The sequence below is a fragment of the Hippoglossus hippoglossus genome, chromosome 20 (genome assembly GCF_009819705.1).
Source record: "Hippoglossus hippoglossus isolate fHipHip1 chromosome 20, fHipHip1.pri, whole genome shotgun sequence".
NCBI lineage: Eukaryota > Metazoa > Chordata > Actinopteri > Pleuronectiformes > Pleuronectidae > Hippoglossus > Hippoglossus hippoglossus.
This window is the reverse complement of record NC_047170.1, coordinates 9,263,068-9,283,363: the sequence shown is the minus strand read 5'-3', so window position 1 is coordinate 9,283,363 and position 20,296 is coordinate 9,263,068. Positions and strand designations below refer to the sequence as shown.

At 41.2% G+C, this 20,296-nt stretch overlaps 3 protein-coding genes across 4 annotated transcripts in view; 1 reads left to right on the top strand and 2 right to left on the bottom strand.

Annotated features, from left to right (window-relative positions):
- tpk1 (thiamin pyrophosphokinase 1) overlaps positions 1–8,422 on the top strand; it is a 71,984-nt gene extending 63,562 nt beyond the window's left edge. Inside the window, exons 9-10 of one of the 2 annotated variants that reach the window (XR_004612328.1) lie at positions 7,477–7,725; positions 7,770–8,422. Coding sequence is in view for 1 of the 2 variants with exons in the window: in XM_034572451.1 (XP_034428342.1) it covers positions 7,477–7,622 (146 nt within the window). In the remaining variant the exon portion in view is untranslated. Of the gene's footprint in view, positions 1–7,476 lie in introns of both variants that reach the window. The other variant, XM_034572451.1, reaches the window with a different exon arrangement.
- Positions 8,251–10,532, bottom strand: sec61g (SEC61 translocon subunit gamma). The gene is made up of 4 exons (XM_034572452.1): positions 10,384–10,532; positions 9,883–9,990; positions 9,481–9,583; positions 8,251–8,421 (listed from the first exon to the last, which is right to left on the bottom strand). Exons 2-4 carry the CDS (start codon positions 9,974–9,976, stop codon positions 8,412–8,414), a joined length of 207 nt encoding a protein of 68 aa, XP_034428343.1. The 5' UTR covers positions 9,977–9,990; positions 10,384–10,532; the 3' UTR covers positions 8,251–8,411.
- A 1,692-nt stretch (positions 10,533–12,224) lies between these two features.
- zgc:112332 (uncharacterized protein LOC553712 homolog) lies at positions 12,225–20,042 on the bottom strand. Its single transcript, XM_034572450.1, has 7 exons — positions 19,887–20,042; positions 19,162–19,274; positions 17,018–17,173; positions 16,236–16,340; positions 14,505–14,714; positions 13,218–13,410; positions 12,225–12,944 (listed from the first exon to the last, which is right to left on the bottom strand). Exons 1-7 carry the CDS (start codon positions 19,895–19,897, stop codon positions 12,842–12,844), a joined length of 891 nt encoding a protein of 296 aa, XP_034428341.1. The 5' UTR covers positions 19,898–20,042; the 3' UTR covers positions 12,225–12,841.
- Positions 20,043–20,296: the final 254 nt, after the last annotated feature.

Here is a 20,296-nt window from a genome sequence, read left to right as displayed (position 1 = left end):
ACGTCTCGGATTCCCTTTAAGAGACAGACGTGCTTTCACCTCAACAGATTGAGATTAAAATTATGGATTTGCGAGGTAGTAAAGCAAGGCACGTTCATTTGTACATTTCAACCACAGGGCAATTCAAAGTGCTTTACATAGAATAAAAAAGGCATTGTGAAAAATTGTGAGAGCAACATAAAACAATACAAAAGCATTTAAAAAGGAATTTAAAGGAGTTGCATAGAGAATCGAATAGATAAATAAGTAAATAAACAAAGGAAGATATAAAAAAGTGAAAGTAACAGTGTGGTGTAAGAAATTAGTGATTATTTCATTCACTATTTCTTTATATTCCTTCACCCAAGTACTGCACGCTACTCATGTGTTGTCTTTCTGCTGCTGTAACATTGCAAATTTCCCTATTGCGGGACTAATAAAGGACTTCTTAACCTTAATCCAATAAAAGGCAGTGGCCAACAGAGAATGCTTCTCTTCTGAGAAAACGGCTTCACTTTACACACGAGACGACCATCTGTTTAAAAAGCAGAGTGTGCACTTGTTGTGCACGCGCCAGAGCAGGTGCATATTCATATTTTGCTAATGCACCCGTGGAATAACAGTAAAGTACTGCGTCATTAACTTCAGACTCCGAGCAGGTTTTTTGTTGGCCTAAAGAGCCATTACCTTCCACTGCGCTCAAGATAGCAATGTGCCAACAATGCACCTGACCACACCTCATATTTAGGACCAAGACAGTTGTGGGCGCTTCGATAGGTGCAAGTACATTTGCCATTTAAAACAACTTCTGGTTGACTGACTGGTGCAAGCTGTGATCCATGCACTGAAGTTTTCATGGTGGGACATTAAAATGCGTGTGAAGGAAATTCAGAGATGTATTTCTAAACATTAAATATTTGCTGACAACACGCGAATAAGACTGAGCTCTGCAGTCGGAGCAGGTTGTTTTTCAATAAGGTTGTGAGTGGAGCATAGGATTTCACACCTGGTGAGTAAGAAGTTGAAGTGTTTCAATATTTTCTTATTTCTACATGATTTTGAAACTTAATTATAGAAACTTGCTGTTTTAAAATTTGAAAAAATGGCTGGTTGGTTAATAACACATTTTCAACTCAATGCATCTATACTCAAACCCTGCATCAAGCAGACATGAACAACAATTTATGCCAACAACCATTCTGTAATATCAAAATTACATAATTTGCACTGACTGATGCCACATTTCCCAGCAGGGACAGGTTTTCTTATCTGAAGGTCAACTTAAACCAGAGCAGTATCTGCCACCTCACCCTGTCTTAGACAAACCCAGCAGTGCCATCATAAACATTTAATGGAGGTGGCTATCGTTGCACTGCAGATGGTGCTAACACTGCTAGCGCATGCCTCAGCTCATGTCACGGTCAATAAATAGCCTCACAAATAAGGAGATTGTCAGATAGAGAAGAGGGGACATTGCTGCATTGAAGGCTGATATGATATGAACAGTGCAGGAGTTCTTGAGAAGAATACAGACACGTTTTTTTTATATTCAGATCAGTGATGTTTGAAATCTCAATCATTGTTTCATTGATTTGAATCAGCTACAAACAAGACCTCGAGGTGACTGCCATGTAGTTTTGCATCTGAATTGTTCAACCGTTGAACCTAAAAAATTGCAATTCCTTGTGCTCTGTTAGAGTGAATTATAAGCTCAATAATGTAAAGTTTGTATTACTTGAGGTATCATTCTTTATTATTCTTATTCTGTATATATTCATAAATATAATGCAATGACAGCCTCCGTACTGACTGTGAAACACATTTGTACCTCCACCTCATTTCAGTAATTTGGACAGCTCAGTATTGAACAAACATGATTCGCAGAAAATGATTTTCCGACGCGAACTGTGAAGCGTGATGGAATTTGATAGCACGCTGGTCTAAAAGAGCGGAGGATCCCCCCCCCCCCTGACAGAATGAGTTCAATTTGCCTCTCAATGACAAGTCGTGTTAAAAGAGAGCGTGTGCTCCTCGCTAAGCGCACTGGGCCATAATGGGAACAGAAAACGATGTGTTTTGGTTGTGCCGGACTACCTGGGATCATGTTGACGAGCTCAGTGTTATTTTAAAAGGTTGGATCGTGGCACATTTTCATTCAATGAAAAATGTCATCCCTCATTACAGATGATTAGTAGAATGGCCGTGAATAATCTAAATCATTCATGATGAGGAGGGCGGCTTTTTCTTGCCTCAACACAGATCAAGTGCTTTATATGAACAGAACACTAACAGGGGATTTCCTTAAAGCTTAGGATGATGGGTGCAGAGGATTGAGAGAAATTTGAATAGATAAGTAAATCATATAAAGATGGACGACATGTCTTCACTTCCTCCCACTATCCAGAAATAGAGCCTGAGCAGTAGCCATCGGGGGATGGAGCCATGGCATCAATGTCCCCCCCGATGCACTCGCCCAACCAATCGAAAAATTAACACTTGAACATACATCAGTGTGATAAGAACTAAAATGAGAGTAACCCTCTTTGAGAAAAGATTACTCGATGTGTATTTTGACTTAAGTTTGGTCCATGCCCCATCCACTAACATGGAGAACGGGGGTTTTATGATTCGTACTGCAGCCAGGCACCATGTGGCAATCAAAACGTTTGGTTTCACTTTCAGGCAGCCTTCATGTCGTCCATCTTTATATTCAGTCTATGATCAGACCAAAGAGATTTTAGGTATACACGCTAATGCTTAAAAAAGAAAATACAAATATTCCTTTGCTAGCATGGAGGCAGGGTTTATGACCTATACTGCAGCCAGCCACCAGGGGGCAATCAAGACATTTGGGCTTGACCTTTTGAGACCTGTCAAGTCTCACGTGTTTCTGTATTAACATGTTCTATGTTTCTAACAGGTGCTACATGTGCAGAAAGAGAAAAATTTGTATCATCTTTGTAAATCGAATGCAGGAATTATGGTCTAATTGTTTTTATATTAACATGCATTGACGCTTTAGATGGAGACCAGGTACCTGGACTGTGACTGTTTGTGACTATACCGTGTCACTAATAACTTACTCAATGCAGCACCTTTAACATGCCTCTCACAATAGAGCGGCAACACACTTCTCTCCGGTTCTTCTCGCCAGAAATGGCCCCTAACACCAGTAATTCCCCCCCCCCTACCTGTCCACTGCAGTGCGAGTGTGTGCGAGTCTCCCCTCCCAGCGCCCACCCACTCTCCTGGGTAATTTGTTGTGTAAATACGGTCTACTTACAGCTGACGGGCCCTTTCAGCTGTAGCGCTGGAAATGCAATTACAGGCAGCAAACATCTCCATTGTTATCACTGGAGGGTGCGACGCTCATTTTGGTCCCCTCTGCAACGGGGGGCCGTTATTGATCGGTATCAGCTTTGAGGAGGGGATTACTGATGAAGCCATCTGAAAGCCCTTTGTGCTCAGTAAAGAGTTTGCACATGGGTGTGTGTGCGGGTGGATGCTTGTTTTAAATGGTTGTGTGAATGAGCGACACAGATTATGTGTGTTAGTAAATGTACATGCCTCTCGGCCATTCCTCCGCCCAACGCTTGTATGGTAGTGCTCTGCTGCCCCTAGTGGCCGTTCCTGTGACACCAGCCATCAATTTTCAGCCCTGAATATATCTCCTTTCCTCTCCGGTTGTAATATAATGACATTGTGCTGAGGGATAAATCCTATGGCATTTTTATATCGAGGATAAAAACATCAATGAGAGGTTTATGCAGCCTGCTGAAGGACCTAATGTGTGTGGAGCACTGGTGAATTGGTGTCTTCTTAGAAAATAGCTGCAGCTGTAAAGGGTATATATTTTTTTTTCAGTCATAGTGTTGTACAGTATTGTAATCCTAGTACAAACGTTGTAGAAAGCTCTCAAAGCCCCTGATAATATAGATCTACAATCTTTACATAAAATATTGATTAACTAATGTGAATACATTTGCTTAATAAGGTTAAGGTTTAAAAAATAATCAAAAATAGTATTATTAGAACACTAAGTTAATCTACTTCATCATGAAGGTAAGGTTTGATGAGATTTGAAAATCTTATGAAAACAACCATATGTTCATATATTGATTTAGATATTACAACATTTTGATTGATACTGACATATACTTAAGATAAAACATCACTAGGATTATTTTATATTCATTTTCTGCCAATAGATCCCTTTCCCCTAAATCTTACACACTGGACCTTTAAAGTCCTTCTGAATTAATTTGAAGGTACACTGACTGTACTTGGGAGAATGTTTCCTCTTCCTCTTCCACTCCCACCCTCACCCTGAATGTCTGTTCCTGCTCTTTGTGACTTTGGTGAGCGGGTTCGATCTCCTGTGAGAAAACTTAAAATATCAAGAAATCTAAACAGAGTTTGCTGTATTTGTTGCAGCAGCAGCTCTTCTGGTTCAGAGGGATCGTGGGTAATATCCACTGTTCAGTTGTGTTTCAGTTTAGCAAGTAGGACCATGGAGTTAGAGATTGATGGACTTTGTTTTTTCTCTACACGAAAACCACTTAATCGATCGGACACAGACAGAATTAATCACCATGTGTAGCCGCAGAGGGCGCTGTTGCTCAGTAAAAGTGACATAGCTTTCCTTAAAAGGCATTTTTTTATGGTATTCCCGACAGATGTTTCCATGAGGACTCTTTAATCCTCCCAAAGTGATCAATTAAAGCGAATACACTCGTTTGCTCATCTCACAAAACGCTAAAATCTCTGCCTGGACTTTTGTCTCCAGCTCGTAGACGACTCTCGTGGCTCGGCTGCTATGAGCCTAGGTGGAAACATATTACCTTGCCGAGAAAAATCCTCAGGCCCACACTTTAACACAGTCAGACATTATTCTCGCCCGCCCATAGCACGGCTCTGTGCTCACTCAATTATTAAGTGCCTTAACTTCACATGCAACTTGTTTTCCTCCGTGTTCGGAGTCAAGCTGACTTAATACCATGCTTATTTGGCAGTCTTTGAAGCAGCATAGGGCTTTTTTGTCCCTGTTTGATGTGCGTGCAGGCGCCTGTGGACAAATGATTTGCTTCTTTCTCTCCTTCTTTGTTCCTTTGTGTTCATTTTCCCCTTTGTGTGAAGTGATTTCGCCAATAATATATTTTTTTACATACTCATTAAAATTCTTATTTTCTGGTGTTCTTTGTCAATGCAGTTATCAGGTGTTGGCTCAGGTTAATAGTGTGTAATGTAGTGTATGATGTTTGAGGTGTAGCATTTGCAAAAGCAGGTTGTGTGATTAATTGGTCTCTTTATTCTTCACCAGAGCAAAGCATTTGTTCTTTGAAATTATTTTTATATGAGGAGAAAAGCTGTTTGCCTCAGGAGCGGCTCTTTATTCTCTGATTTCTCACCCTGTAATCTTCAGATGGAAAACTTTCTCAAACTGCCAGAACGAGAATTAATGGATTGCATTTTTATTTGATCAAAATTTACCCAAAGCCCCCCAAGAAAAATGTCCGTGTAAATATCACTATCATGATTAATTGAGACTTTTACAAACAACTCGAAACACCCTTGTTTGTTTGTAGGAAGAGAAAGAAACAAATTACACAGTTGTTATTCTTCATATTTTTTACTGTAGTCATTATTTAAGCACAATTCTAGTATTTAAAAATCTGGGCCCCATTTTCCCATCTTTTTAAGCTCTAAAACATTAATAGGGACAAAGATGTTTGAATCTGTCCAGTACTGAGCAAGTTCGCCACGATCGGCTGCATTGTAATCCCTCGAGACATTTGTCTGCCTCAAACTACCTCCACCCTGTCTTCAGCAGGCCTCTCTGCTCCGGCTGCTCTTCGAGGAGTAAGAGTAGGATTTCTATTTGAATGGCAGTGTTCAGGGCTTTGCCAAGTTAGTGCAGAGTGTAAATTACCTGGGAAACCATTTACTAGTGAGTCTAGATGGAGGCAGGCTTACACTTGTGCTAGCAGGAGGTGTACTTGCAGTAGGAGAATGGACTAAACCAACATACTTAAAGAGCTTGCTATGGTTTCTTAACTTGTAGTCAACCCACAAATGTCTATGCAGGCATAGACTAAATAGAAATACATTAAACAAAATCAAATGTATCTCCCATCTCATTCTTCATGGTTTTAGATGTAATGGAAATTGTGAAGCAGTTTAACAGATACAGAAACAGGGCGTCTATCCATTGCTATGGTGACGGCTGCTTCCTTGTTCCGCTTGAGTAGCAAGGGCATCCCATAATTTGGTTATCCTTTTATGTGTCTTACTCTTGTTTACGTTGTTGAGCAAGACGTGAGACACACGACAACATCTGTAGGAATCCATAATGTTGTCAGTGGCAAAAACAAGAACTTCATGAACGTACTATGACAAATCCCAGTGGTTTCGCAGTTTTCACAATAGCCTTCCTCGTTCAATATGGGAGCGATTCCAAACATTTTGTCTGTATCAATCATTAGGTCCCAAAAAGCAGAGAAAAATAGAGCCCAGGTTTAAAATATAAAGCATAAAGAATCATAGTTTTAGGTCATTAGTTCCAGTGACTATGTGCTGAGTTACAGCCGAGACTAATATGTGAAGTTATTCAGAGGGTTAAATCTTATAGAGCTGAATAACACTCAGCAACATTATTAAACTTAGTATTAATAAATTCATGATCTTTGACTTGTTCCGACCACTGACAGACACTGGCTGAATGTGATGCACTTCACAACACATAATTCAGCACTTCCTGGTTTGACCACATGAGGTCAGTGTTGGCCAAGTGTCCTTTCAGCCTGAACGGTTCAGTTCAGTCAATTCACTGGAGCTTAGACCTGAACCTGGACCATCCAAGTTGTTATAATGAGCCATAATAAAAAGGGAAAGGACTCAGCGATTTGTCACAGCACTCGTGTCAGGAAAAGAACACAAAGAGGAAGTTACCCATGAAACTGGAGCAAATATTTCACAAAGGTTTGACCTTGGAAGAATCCGGGCTGTCTTATATGTGAAATTATTCCAGACTAGATGTGTCAGACCTGGTGAATAACATCCGTGGTTTAAAAATGTATCTGGTCTAACGGTGTCTTTTCTTCTTTTGAATCCCTCTGTTTGAAGAGTTCTTTCTCCTTCACTGTGCTACTTGTCGTTATAAATGGTATCGAACAATGAGCCTTATATAAGTTGTCACCTTTCCTGTGTCAGCTGAAGGATTCTCCTTTCAGAGGATTTCTTAACACTTCAGTAAGCACTAAGTGGAAGAGTGCTCAGTGGCCTCAGCACAATAGCCTGTGTGAATGTGTTCGGGTTCGTGCCAGGAACCCGGTGTGCGGCGTTGACATCGCCTCGCTAGGTCCAAAACTGTGTTAAGAGACAAATCAAAGTCATGTGCACGACCTCAAACTGTTAACTTGACTATTTAAAGTTGACATTTAGTAGTTTACAATATTACTGATGCGTTTCAACCCAATTGTATCTGTCTTCTCTGTCCAGATAACCAGGTCCTGCAGTTTGGGAAGCTGGTGAGCACGTCCAACACCTACGAGCCCGTCGCTCCTGGAAACCCCAGGAAGCCTGTCACGGTGATCACAGACCAGCCACTACTGTGGAGCATGGGCATCCAGAAAAATATAGAATAGCACAGAAAAGATTTGCTTTCCGTTAGTGTTCGACTAATCAGAACATCACACATGGAATCCAGCGTCTTGGCTACAGCGGAGTCACTGGTTTTCTATATTTTGTAAAAATGTGGAGTACAAAAAGAAAAACACCTTTAAATGTAACAGAAATCTCACTTAAGTGCTTTTATGAATTTTGCATGACTTGGCCCACAGGTAATTCAAAACAGAACCGAAATAGCAGATTATTTTCATTTTTATATCCTGGACAATGCTCTTCTGCTAGATCATTGTTTTTTTTCACTGTGTAGGGATGAATTCAAAATGTATCACAAAGTAGTTTTGTCTCTGTCGTTGAAAATGCACCTCATACAACCTTTTTTCATACAGCTGGTCCATTTCAAGTACCGAGTACTGAGATGACAGCATATTGTAGAAAAATCACAAACACGTTGAGTCACAATCACGAACTTTACATCGTCATTTAAAAGTGCAGGATTCCACTTCAACATGTGCCTTCTGTATCATCCTTTTTCACTGATTATAGAATAAAAAGTATTTCCACCTGTCTTCTTCTTCAGGTTAGAAAATGTAGACTACAATGTAGCGAGGGCAGCAATGCTGTTTGCATAGACGGGACAAATCAAAAGTGGGTTTCCATTTGTTTTATTTACACAGCAAATACAAATGTTGTGCACAGAACGTAAAAATTGCCATCCCCATTCAGTCCCGATCACATCAGCCCAATATCACTTTACAGCACCGTCACCCGTCCCCAGGTATTGAAAATTGTTTTTCTCTGACCAGGATTTAACCACCACTGGAAGAAAGAAAATAAAAAAGAAAGTGTTAGGGACAAGTAATCAAAATGTGGCCAATACTATTTTTTAACAGTAATATTCACATTTTTTAATGACCCAGCTAACGCATTAAAACCACCACTGATGAAAACCACTCCCGTCAGTTTTCCTTCGAGAATTGACAATCCGACTCCTCAAATTCAGAATAGTGTATATTCTGACACCCTTTACCATAAATTAATTGTATTTGAATGCTTTAAATCTTTTATGCACAAAATACTAAATATTTTCTGTAATATTCATCAGCTGTATAAATTGTGATGTGAATTTAACACCAGGTCCTTGGATGAGATGCTGCTATTCTACCACTGATGTAACAAAACGAACTGTCTCATGCAAGAGAGGAGTAAATCATTTGTTTTCCTATTAATTGTATACCTTAATAAATAAATGTGGAATTTCTACTGACATTTTAGTAGAAAGTCCCTAAAATGTGGCCTTAGTGAAACTGATTTGTTTTTGGTCATTTCTGACGGTAATTTATCAATAATTGTGTTGACACCATTAATCATAACATTGAACACAAAGATGTCACGTTGGGGTCATGTTTTAGGCATGTTTCCATTATCTATAAAAAATTAAGACGCTAAACGTGGAATCTTAACAAAAGAGCCTTGGGAAATATATAAACCTACAAATACTGCAGTTTTTAATTGTTTTATTTTGAATGTAGGACAATTAATTAACTTGCCAGTCATGAACAGACATAACAGCTCAATTAATTCCTACATACCCAATTCTAATTTCAATGCACATCTTTATTGTGAGTAAGACAATTTAAAAGCAAGGAGAAGTGTGTAAGATCATGAACACAATCACTAGAGTCATCACAGATATCAGGGAGGGAGACACTGGGGTAAAAAGCCTGAGATAGCACAGTCCTGGACGAAGCACATCTTATTTGTCTCTACTTGATGATATCAAAAGTTGTGATCACATCAAATCAAGACAAATCCGTTTCTCCCTCTTCCCTGTAACGAGCTTACGATGTGAATAATGTAGGTGTTACTGCCACTTACACAATGATGTTGTTGATGGGGATGTGAATGAGTTTGACGAAGAAACCGATGAAACCCATGATGGCGAATCCGATCGCCGTGGCCATGGCGATCTTCTGGAACTCTGACAGGAGGAAAGTTATAGTTAAGTGAAAAGTAGAACTTCAGCAGAGGAGAAGCCTCTTGGATGAGAAGTGAAAACATCTTCAAGAAACACAAACAAGTCCAGTGGTGGAAGTAAAAACTACTAAATGATCCAGATGACTGAGAATCCTCAGATATTAAGTAAGTACAAAGTATAACAACATCCCACATGCTTTTCCTAATCAGTCGAACTTTTAAACCATGTACCTCAGATCAAATACAAGTTCTGACACAGCACATCAAAGCCGAGGTGGCCCATTTAAGATTGAAAGCTGGTACCTTTCCTGTCGGGCTTCGTGCACCTCTTCACGAGCCTGATCGAGTCTTTGACGAACTGCCGGCTGGGCTCGACGAACTGCATTACCTGATCCATGGTGTTTGTTTGGGCTGATGAGGATGAAGAACAGAAGAAGAAGAAGAAGAAGACAACATCAGTGTTAACGTCTGGGCTGCTCACAATGATGACGTATACATTCAGCATATCGCGAATACCACGTTCAACAACAATAAACTACACCCACGTTACATTTGTTGACACATAAAACCTGCTGTTAAGTGACGTGTTAAACTGTAGTTTAACCGAAACTCCTTTAAACAACAGAAAACCGTGATTTGTAGCTGTGCTAGCTCCTCCTAGCTAGCTAGCGTTTGAAAAGCTACTAGCTCGACGTGGCAGTTCGCTGGAAACGCGACAAATACACGTTAAAGCTGTCAAAGCAGCAACTGTGTTAAACTCTAGTGTGAATAAAAGAAGGTATAAAGCGGCAGCTCGGGTCTCACCTTGTTCTGAGGCGGTGATCGGAGGAGGAACAGTCTGAGCTCTGAGAGACACGTCGCTTTCAGATCACACTTAACTCGAGAAGAGATGACGTAGACTTTCACCGCGCGTGCGCAGGAGACGCTGATTCTTTGCTTCGATATTATCCACACGGCCACCTGCAGGCGAGGAGGTTCATTACAGACACTGCCACTTGTCGTCACAGCAGCACTGGTGTTGGTTACTTCAATTTGACCCTTAATGGAAAACAGATTTATTACAACTCCTTATTCAACCTCAGAATGGTAAAGTATTATAGATCTTTATTTTATAAGGATATCATTTTTAATTAATTAAATATTACTGATATATATTTTACCTTTTATCAACCAAAGCTTCTTTATTATTATATTTTAAAAACAAAATACCCAGACCTACCTTCTTTCTTTCTTGATAAGAGGCCACTGTCACTTCAGTTTAATGAAGCATGTGGACATTTCGCTGTCGGTTTATTACAATTAAGTGACAATTTTTCAAAACTGCCACTTTAATATATTTAATTTCTGGTCACGGGAAAGTTGACTGATGGGATGTTTATTTTGGAAGTCGCTTCGGATAAAATTGTCAGCTAAATGATATGTAATAATAACAGAAGAAACATTTTTTAAAATCAACATAAATGCATCTTTTCTACATGGTTTAGTCTGTGAAGTCAAAGTTTGAATCTCTGCAAAGATAACTGCCGATACTATCTAAAGACTCATATCGGCTGATTTCATAACTCTTAAATCAGTCTGTAATCATATTACGTGTGTTGCTTAGAGGCGACGCTGTGGCCACTCCTCAAGCTCATTCCACATTCCTTCAGTCTTACACACTCCCCCATGTGACTCAGATTAACATAAGGTGTGTTCATACAGTTCTACTGATCTGTGTTCTTTATTATTGTCTGCTGTGACTAGCATCACACTTAAAATAATACTCATGTCTAGAAAAACTAAATATTCTGTACATGGAAATCAATTAGTTCTCTGATCAGTGAATAATATTAAACAGCACAATGTTGTAAGCAGCAGGATTCAAACATTACTTTTCACTTTTGTCTCTTTGACAAAGTGGCCGTGGAGTCAGTCACATTGAAATGCAGTCGTCTGTTTGGGTGGCACTGACCGAGACATTAAAACCCTAAATTCTCTCATTACTTAAACACTAATCTCACCTAATCTCTTTTAAATCTCAAAAGCGAAATTCATACCAGAGTCACATGTCACTGCATCTGAAAACGTCAACCCAGCGGCTTGTCATCATCATACACACGATCACAACTCACACATGCAGCAAACAAGCCAAACTTTGTTTTTTTTCGTTTTAACAGATTTATTTTTATACATTATGTACATGCTGCCACATCGTCAGAGGCTTTCCTAACGCCTTCACCGCATAACCACATGTAACCATATTGTGGTTACAATTATTACTGCAACAGGAGAGACCTCTGATATCATTTAGGAAAATGTAGTGAAACAGTTCATCCATCCAGTAGTTGTATCTCTTATCCTGGAGCCAATCCCAGCTGACATCAGACGGGAGCCGAACATCCGGGAGAGATCACCAGACAACCACAGGGCTGAGAACCCAACAACTATCCACGCTCACATTCACACCTACGGACAGTTTATCCCCCAATTTCTCCAGTTAATCGAACCTGCATGTCTGTGGAAAGAAGCCAGAGTACTCAGGCACAGGCACGAGGGGAATATGGAAACAATAAAGGCCTTGGCTGTCTGGATGGTTCGACCCCAGAAGCTGTTTGTGGGGGCGGTGAGGCTATCCACTGCACCACCATGCCACCCAGAGGCATTAAAATTACATTCTGATTCACAAAAGAAGAACATTAACCATTTCCTATTGCCAGCTACAGTAAGTACATTACTTCATTCACATGTTACTTTGAAAAAATACTTTTCAAGGCCGTTTGGAGCCAAATCGTTCTCGTCTGTGCCAAAAAACTACTCCTCTGTTACACAAGACACTGCAAACTGAACGTTTGGTAAATATTAGAAAGGAATTCACGATGGGTCAAAAGACAAAAACAAAGAAAACCAACTATACAAAGAATATAGCGAGCTATAAACTAGCAAAGGTGTAGTGATAAGATAATTCAAAATTATTTCCTCAACATTCTACAGAGTACTAAAAACAATCTGACAATATGGGTAAGACATGAAACCCTGTTTGATCAATGCAATTGACCAAACATCAGATTCTTCCCATTATGTATAAAATAAAGGAGCCCTTGATAGAGATTCAGTCCTATTTAGACCATATTGAACTTCCAGTTATTAAAATACATAATTTCACAACAGTAACAGAAACAACAACGCCTCTTTAAGTGCCCAACAGTGCCGTCTGTCTTTTTTTATAGATGAAATTCACACATTACACACAACGTCCTCCACTACACAGTTCGTTTCCCACTGTTCACTGCCAGGTGATGCCGAGCATGTTGCAGCTGATTTCCCACAGTTTCTGGGCTGAGTCGTCATCGGAGGCCGCCCTCGAGCAGCGTGCGGGGGCACAGTCACTGAACACACACACACACACACACACACACACACACACACACACACACACACACACACACACACACACACACACACACACACACACACACACACACAGGGAAAGAGGATGGTTGTTAAGTGCTGTGTGGTGCATTTATGTGTTAAACAAGAATAAAAACCTTTTTAATAAACCCCACTGTTAGTCAGCAGGTAGTAATAGTGAACAGCGTGAAGCCGGCACTTCAGAAGTGCTTATGTAACCAGTTGTGCGTGGGCTGAAATACTGTGTGTACCTGAAGTAGCCCCCGCTCTGACTCTCCAGGCCGGGCTCCACGGCGCAGTAGATGGTGGTCTGAGCTCCCTCCACTGTCGTCTTGGTGAAAATCCGGAAAATCTTCACGGCCACCTGGATGCACTGGTGCTGGTGCCTCCACAGGTCGGACTGCACCACCCCCGGGTGCAGGGAGAACACGCTCACCCCTGTTCCTGTGACATACAGAGAGTACAGGCCCCTATACAGTCACTTCACACACACTATGTAATCATATGAACACATTCAAGCACATATGACCCTGTTGCATTTCCATATTCAGTGTAGAGCATCGGTGATTTGTTTGCAAATTCAAATCAAAAGCTTTATCAGCCATGGTGTTTGCATTTCATTTTCATCTCATTCTTCCCCTTTAATGTCCAATTTGTTTGTTTCTGAGTTAAACCCATAATGGACTGAGTTTTAATAGCTGTACTCAAGATCTGTGGAATCAAACATCAGACCCGAGAGTCTTTTTTTTAATTAAAGTAATTTCTTTCAGTTCTTGTCCATTAAGCAGAGAAACAAACCCCAGAAGTGAGACAACAAAATGGCTCATTTCCAGTGAAAGTCTGATTCACATAACAGGAGGCTACTTCCTCAGAATGAGAAAAGACTTGAGCAACCGATCCAGTGTGACACTAATGTCACTCTGCTCTCATGTTCAACTGAAGACAATGCTTTCTGCTTTCTGATTTACATATCTTAGACTTTGGTTTTATTCCATCTAATTAAATTAAATAGATATATTTCTCAACTCTTTCTTTTCCTCTCAACAAGACTATATGTCATGTGTTCATGTTCACACATTAACAGATGTGTGTATAATTAACAAATAACAAACCACTAAGTTTTTTTAACAAATCAGATTTTATGCTTTTTGTGTATTTATAGGTCCACTTATTGTCTGGTTAATATAGTCACATTTTTTTTTATACGTGGTATATAAAGGCAAATTAAAAGCATTAAAAATGGCCAAAATAGCCCATGTCTACTAAGTAATTAATTAATTAAATTTCAATCATTAATAATGAATCAATCAAATGTAATCAAATTTATGTATTATTATTATTATTATTATTATTATTAGTAGTAGTAGTAGTAGTAGTAGTAGTAGTAGTAGTAGTAATTTAGTACATTAAACTAAATACATTAAAGTATATTGACTTAAAACCAAATCTGTGACTACTCTATTTATTCTTTCTTCCATCCTGTGACGTTTGCTTCCTTCGGCAGTGACTCCATGAAAACCTCGGCGGTCTCCACTCACCATGTAGCCGTTTGGCCAGTGAGCGAGCGAACAGGACGTTGGCCAGCTTGCTCTGTCCGTACGCCTTCATGGTGTCATAGCTCCTCTCGCTGTTGATGTCATCCAGCCGAAGCCCCGTCCAGGTGTGGGCCACCGACGCCACCACCACGATACGGGCCGGAGCCGAACGTTTGATGAGGTCCAGCAGCAGGTGAGTGAGCAGGAAGTGACCTGAGCAAAGTGAGAAACAGACATTTCAGGCTCTTGCTTCATGCTACATAAATAAATGCCACAGCACTCAACCTTTACCCTTGTTTTGGGATCTTTTGGCTTGTGGCTTTAGCCCCTATAAAGGTCAATGCACACAAGTATTTTGTAGAAACACTGAAAGGTTGCCATCTCCAGAACATTGAGTTGAGCGGTGGCGACTGGCTGGAGCACGGAGGAGGGAGGACATGACGTGTAAACTCTGCTTTGGAAAGCTCAGGGCTTTTGTTTACAGTACATCGACACTGGCATCAGCTCTTGTTGCCAAAAGCTCTTGAATCGTCCTGCCTTCTTCTGCGTCTTTTATGTGTACGGCGCCTCTTCTTCATCATGAGATATTTGTGTTTTTCCAGTTTAGCTTCCATCGTGTGTTAGAAACGTCATCACTACACCCACTCGCTTGCTGTGAAGTTTCCATTTCGCTGCTGTATTCTCACACGGTCTCACTCAGACATGCTGCGGACATTTTACTGGGCAGCTGGCGGAAGAATCCCATCCAGAAAATCCAGAAGAAGGTGTTGATATGGTGTAATTTCTCTGTCTCGTTCTGTTTCCTCCTCGGTGGTCGGTGCAGAGCCGATAGTGAGGACAACTTTGTGACACTGATCTAAAGAACAGGACATTCTGATCTGGACTGAGTCTCTAGATTCTCCATCAGTAAAAAGGCTCAATCTCTAATAGATCGAACTGCTTGTGTTTAACATTCTTTCAGCTTTGTTTACGACTGCTATACAAGAATATCACAATGTATCAGGAGCCAGAAAGATGAGATGATAGGGTTTTGATGTAACTCATATTATTGCTCCTCAAATGGTAAAAACAAGGACTATATTTAAACAAATGGAAACAATAGAGAAAGACAAATTTCTGTTCAGGGAACAGTGGCATCGCCGTAAAGTGTCACGTGTGGAAGGAAACTTCCAGGTCTGGTTCGAGTTCGTCGCTTCCCGTACCCATTGTTACATTTTTCCTGTTGACCTATACAGAGTTTATCATTGTTTGACATGTGTACATTTACAGGATGTACGTTCATGTACAAGTACGCATGTATGTGTGCATGTGTGTGGAGATGTGTGGGTGACTCGAGCACAGCGTGTTCCTCTCTCTGCCTGGCAGTGATAAAAATACCTTGGAGGAAACCATCATTTGGAAGGAAGCCACGGTCCAACGTAGGGAAAACGTTGACAGCTCCAAGAAAACTCTGGATCATTTTCCAGGCTGATATATTAGTCGGCTGGGTTTGACGGGTTCTGTGCGGCTCGTTAATAGGATGCAGTGTGGGAAGGAAAAATACTTTTGCCCCTCTTTAGTGGGAAAATCCCACTCATAATGTGATCCTATTACTGGAAAAAAGATATTACAGTTTATGTCACATCAATTACTAAAACCTCTCCTTTCATTCAACCTGCAGATAAACATCACGGCCAACAGAAATCAATTCACTTAATTTTTATGTCGTGGACGTAACTCACAGTGATGACTCACCCAAGTGATTGACTCCCAACTGCAGCTCAAAGCCGTCCGCAGTCTTGGAGAAGGGACACATCATGATGCCTGCGTTGTTTATCAGGATGTTCACTTGCTTCTCCTCTGAAAAGAACATTAGTCAGTTAGAAGTATCATAAGTTAGCTTTTACGGATTGCTTCTCATTACCTCAAGCAGACACACGTCAATGGTGTCCTGACAATTTGGAGGAGTTTGGTGTCTTGTTCAAAGGCACATGGAAGGGCCAGGGTCTGAACTAGCAACCTTGCAAATGATCTGCAGTCCACAGTGGTTTCTTTTTCTTGTTATAGAAAACACGTACAAAATCTACATATAGGTAAAGATTTTAGTCGTTAGTTGCATAGACCCTATATAAACATGTACGACATGACATCTTCCCCAAAAGTAAAGCCAAAGCATATCGATTACCACCTGGTCACTGGCTGCAGTATCGGCAACCACAACAAAAAAATCCCATCTCCTCCATGTTAGTAGATGGGACATGGACCAGACTAAAAAAAAGTGCATGCCATCTTCGGTTGCTCTTATCACATTGAGGTTTGTTCAAGTGTCAGTTTTGATGCTATGAAAACAAGGTTACATGTCACAGTTGACAGCTGAGACTGACTTGTGATTGGTCAAACATTTGTATCGACAGGACTCCAAATGCACAACACGGTGGCGTTCGTATCCAGGATATGGAATGTGGCTGGTAATGGCTTCATTTCTGGATAGTGGGAGGGAGGGGCCATCTTTATAAACAGTCTCTGCAGTTCCCTACCTTTGATTATGAGCTCAGCGAACGCTCTGATGGACTTGGTGTCGGACAGATCCAGTTTCCTGATGGCGATGTTCTCGTTTCCCGTGTCTTCCAGAATTTCCGTCCGTGCCTCCTCTGCTCTCTCCAGGTCTCTGCACGCCATCACGATGCGTGCACCTGAAAGAGACGATCATTTGAATGTGCACGACTATTACTTTGACTTCTCACGCAATCCCAAAAACACTGTCACGTGAAGTTGTTTCTCCTAGAAACTGTGAAGGCTGGATACTCAGTTCACACGAAGACAAATTGTGCTGTAAGTAAATTTTACTTCATGATAAATCACAGGACAAAGAGAAGAGGAAGCCATTTTACACTCATTGCTTCATACACTGAACATGACAGTGATTTACTGTGTGGAGGACAGTGTCCCACACAGGGAGGTTTGAACCCCTCGGATTTCCCAAACTCAAACATTGCAAAACAGCTTTGCTCATTTGCAGTCACACTGAGATGCCCACGTCAATTAAGGCGGGCGCACCTAAATCTCTCAGCGTGCGTTTGATCATCCTCTGATGTTTTCCAAACTCTCACTCAGCATCTCATTTAGCCGACCGCTCCGCTCCCACGAACACAAGGCCCTCTCAGCTGTGTCATTCTCATTCGCCTCTGACGCAAATTACGATGCATTCTCCTTAATGAGCCCAGAAAGGGGCTCTGAGGACACACAGACACACACACACAGATACACACACACACACACACACACACACAAAATAGCCGTTGTGCTCAGAAATTAAGGAAGAGGAGAGCCATTAATCAGTTGGAGCGTGGTGTCTGTATCCCATCACAGTGTCTTTGTCTCTCCCCTGCTGCTCCCATGTGGGAAAACCCAATTGTTCCCCCATTTCGCTGGTCGTCAAATTCAACCATTTAAAATAAAACGACGCGCAAACAGTGAGAGTGGAGGGCTGCACTGAGTCAAGTTAAAGATCACCCAGCACATGATTACATGCTGTTATGCTGCATGAATAATGCAAATGAAGGGGCAAACAAAAAAAACAAAGTGAAGCCGGATCATTTTCTGCATATTCAATTCAATGTCCCAGTTTTCAGACGTTAACTTTTGTCCTTTGATACCAGTGAGTTATGTGCACATTTCACTTTGTCAAGATGGCAAATGCATCTAAATATGAAAAAGTTAGAACCGAACAGATACAGTATTAAAATGGCTGATGGGAGGATGCTGTGCCCCAAGCAGCCATCTTCCCTTATGAGTCCTTGCAAATCTAATCACGGTGTCATCATATATCGTCACATAATTCTATTTGTGGAAAAGCAATTGGACAGAGGACTCGCCTGAAAGAAGAAGCACCGACATTTATCTCCTCTCTCTCTCTCACTTTAAATTTCACCTTTTCTCTCCTTTATCATGCTTGCAATATATTTTATTAGATAATAAAACGAAGGGTTTTACATCATCGCTTAAACGTGTATTAAAATTTATGTTTTTCCATTAACAAACTGGATCGCCTATGCAGAACCAGTTTTCATATTACTCGCTGTGTGTGTGTGTGTGTGTGTGTGTGTGTGTGTGTGTGTGTGTGTGTGTGTGTGTGTGTGTGTGTGTGTGTGTGTGTGTGTGTGTGTGAGAGCACTGCTGTGTGCACCCTCCCATCTCTCTTTGTTGCCTGTCTGGCTCGGGAGGGGAGCGAACCCTCACAATGCTCCCTCTGTCCCCTCGATGCCTCGTCTGTCTTCCATCTCTGCCATTTGTCTTTCTCATGGATTTGGTGAAGTGTCTCTTCAGTTGACAGAGCGTCAAATTACCTTCCTGTCTGCCTGTGGCCTTACTATACACCACGAAATGCTGGTGCTATAGAAATCACTTGACTTGGTCGCCATATGTAAAAAAAAACATGTCTAATCCCACTGCAAACAATGAGCAAACAAGTGAGTCGGATTAACCCTGGTTCTGTGGTGGAGGTCTGGGGACAGAGGTCTACAGTTAAAGATCACGCTGTGTAGCTTTAAAGCGCTCATGCATTAGGGGCTGCAGGGTGTGGAATGTGTCACAGTTTGCAAAAAAGAACAGAAGTGGAAGAAGGAAAAGAAACGGGCAGAGACACAGTGTGACGCAGACACACAGGTGGATTGTGCAGTACCTCTTCTCGCCAGGTCCCTGGCTGTTTCTTTGCCAATGCCGGTGTTGGCCCCGGTGATGATGACTGTTTTTCCATCCAGCCTCTCGTCAGAAGACCAGCGATTACAGCACACACTACAGTGAACAACAAGCACAACAGTTAGAGCGTCAATAAAGGAAAGACAATATCCTGACTTTTATAAACATAATCTCTCTCTTCATAAGAACTATTGTTTTGTACAAGTTGTCTCTCCCCATTGCTGGTGCTGTCTGGGATCTGCTTTATCTACAGTCATTCAAAAAGCTGTGATCCTGACTGGAGCTTTTCCTAAAGATTTAGAAATTGGGGAAAATGCAAACAGAAAATCAAACATCCTGCAGACATAGGACATTAGATCCACTGACTGAGCCAATGATGTGAAAATATGAAAATAACAGGCTATTTTTCCACAACATTTTAAAGTACATCTTCATTTCCTCCAGATCCACATGAGGAAAAACAATCACAGTAATTAGTTAAACTTTTTCTTTAGAAACAAATCATTTACAAGCGGAGAAATCCTGAGTCCCACAGAAATGTTTTTTTTACACTGGTGCCCTTTAATCTAGTGCCAAATTTGGTGGCACGCTGAAGTGTAATCCCCTTTACATTGCTCACATTCCTGTCATTAGCTGAGCCACTTTTGCCCTTTGGTACTTATACTATACTATACTATACAGTTTGTGCATTTTCCTTTTCTTTCCTACCTGTGGTACATTCTTCCTGAAGAACCAGAGGAAAAAGAAACGTATAAAAACCATCCACCTCAGGACCTGAGCAGGAAATGAACAAAACACGCTGCTTCTCTCCTCACCAACACTTCATCAATGGATTTTTGGCTGGCTCTCTTTTTCTCTCTCTCTCTCTCTCTCTCTCTCTCTCTCTCTCTCTCTCTCTCTCTCTCTCTCCCCACAATGTTGTCATCGCACATATGCATGGACCAATCAGGAGCGAGGCTGACGCATAAATTGATTCACAAGTTCCAGGCTGAGGAGGGGGAGACAAGCGGAAGGGAGGGAGGGAGGGAGGGGGAGTCAGCCTCCTGCTGCTGGAGAGACTGGGTTATATGGACTGGGCTGACCCGCCTGAGAGAGAGAGAGAGAGAGAGAGAGAGAGA

Excerpts from the sequence above, each read along its gene's own strand:
- sec61g (XM_034572452.1), bottom strand. The coding sequence starts at position 9,976 with ATGGATCAGGTAATGCAGTTCGTCGAGCCCAGCCGGCAGTTCGTCAAA. Across the intron at positions 9,584-9,882 it reads CACGAAGCCCGACAGGAAAG|AGTTCCAGAAGATCGCCATG; the intron begins GTACCAGCTTTC and ends TCCTCCTGTCAG.
- zgc:112332 (XM_034572450.1), bottom strand. Across the intron at positions 16,341-17,017 it reads CGCTGAGCTCATAATCAAAG|AGGAGAAGCAAGTGAACATC; the intron begins GTAGGGAACTGC and ends TGTTCTTTTCAG. Across the intron at positions 12,945-13,217 it reads CAGAGCGGGGGCTACTTCAG|TGACTGTGCCCCCGCACGCT; the intron begins GTACACACAGTA and ends GTGTGTGTTCAG.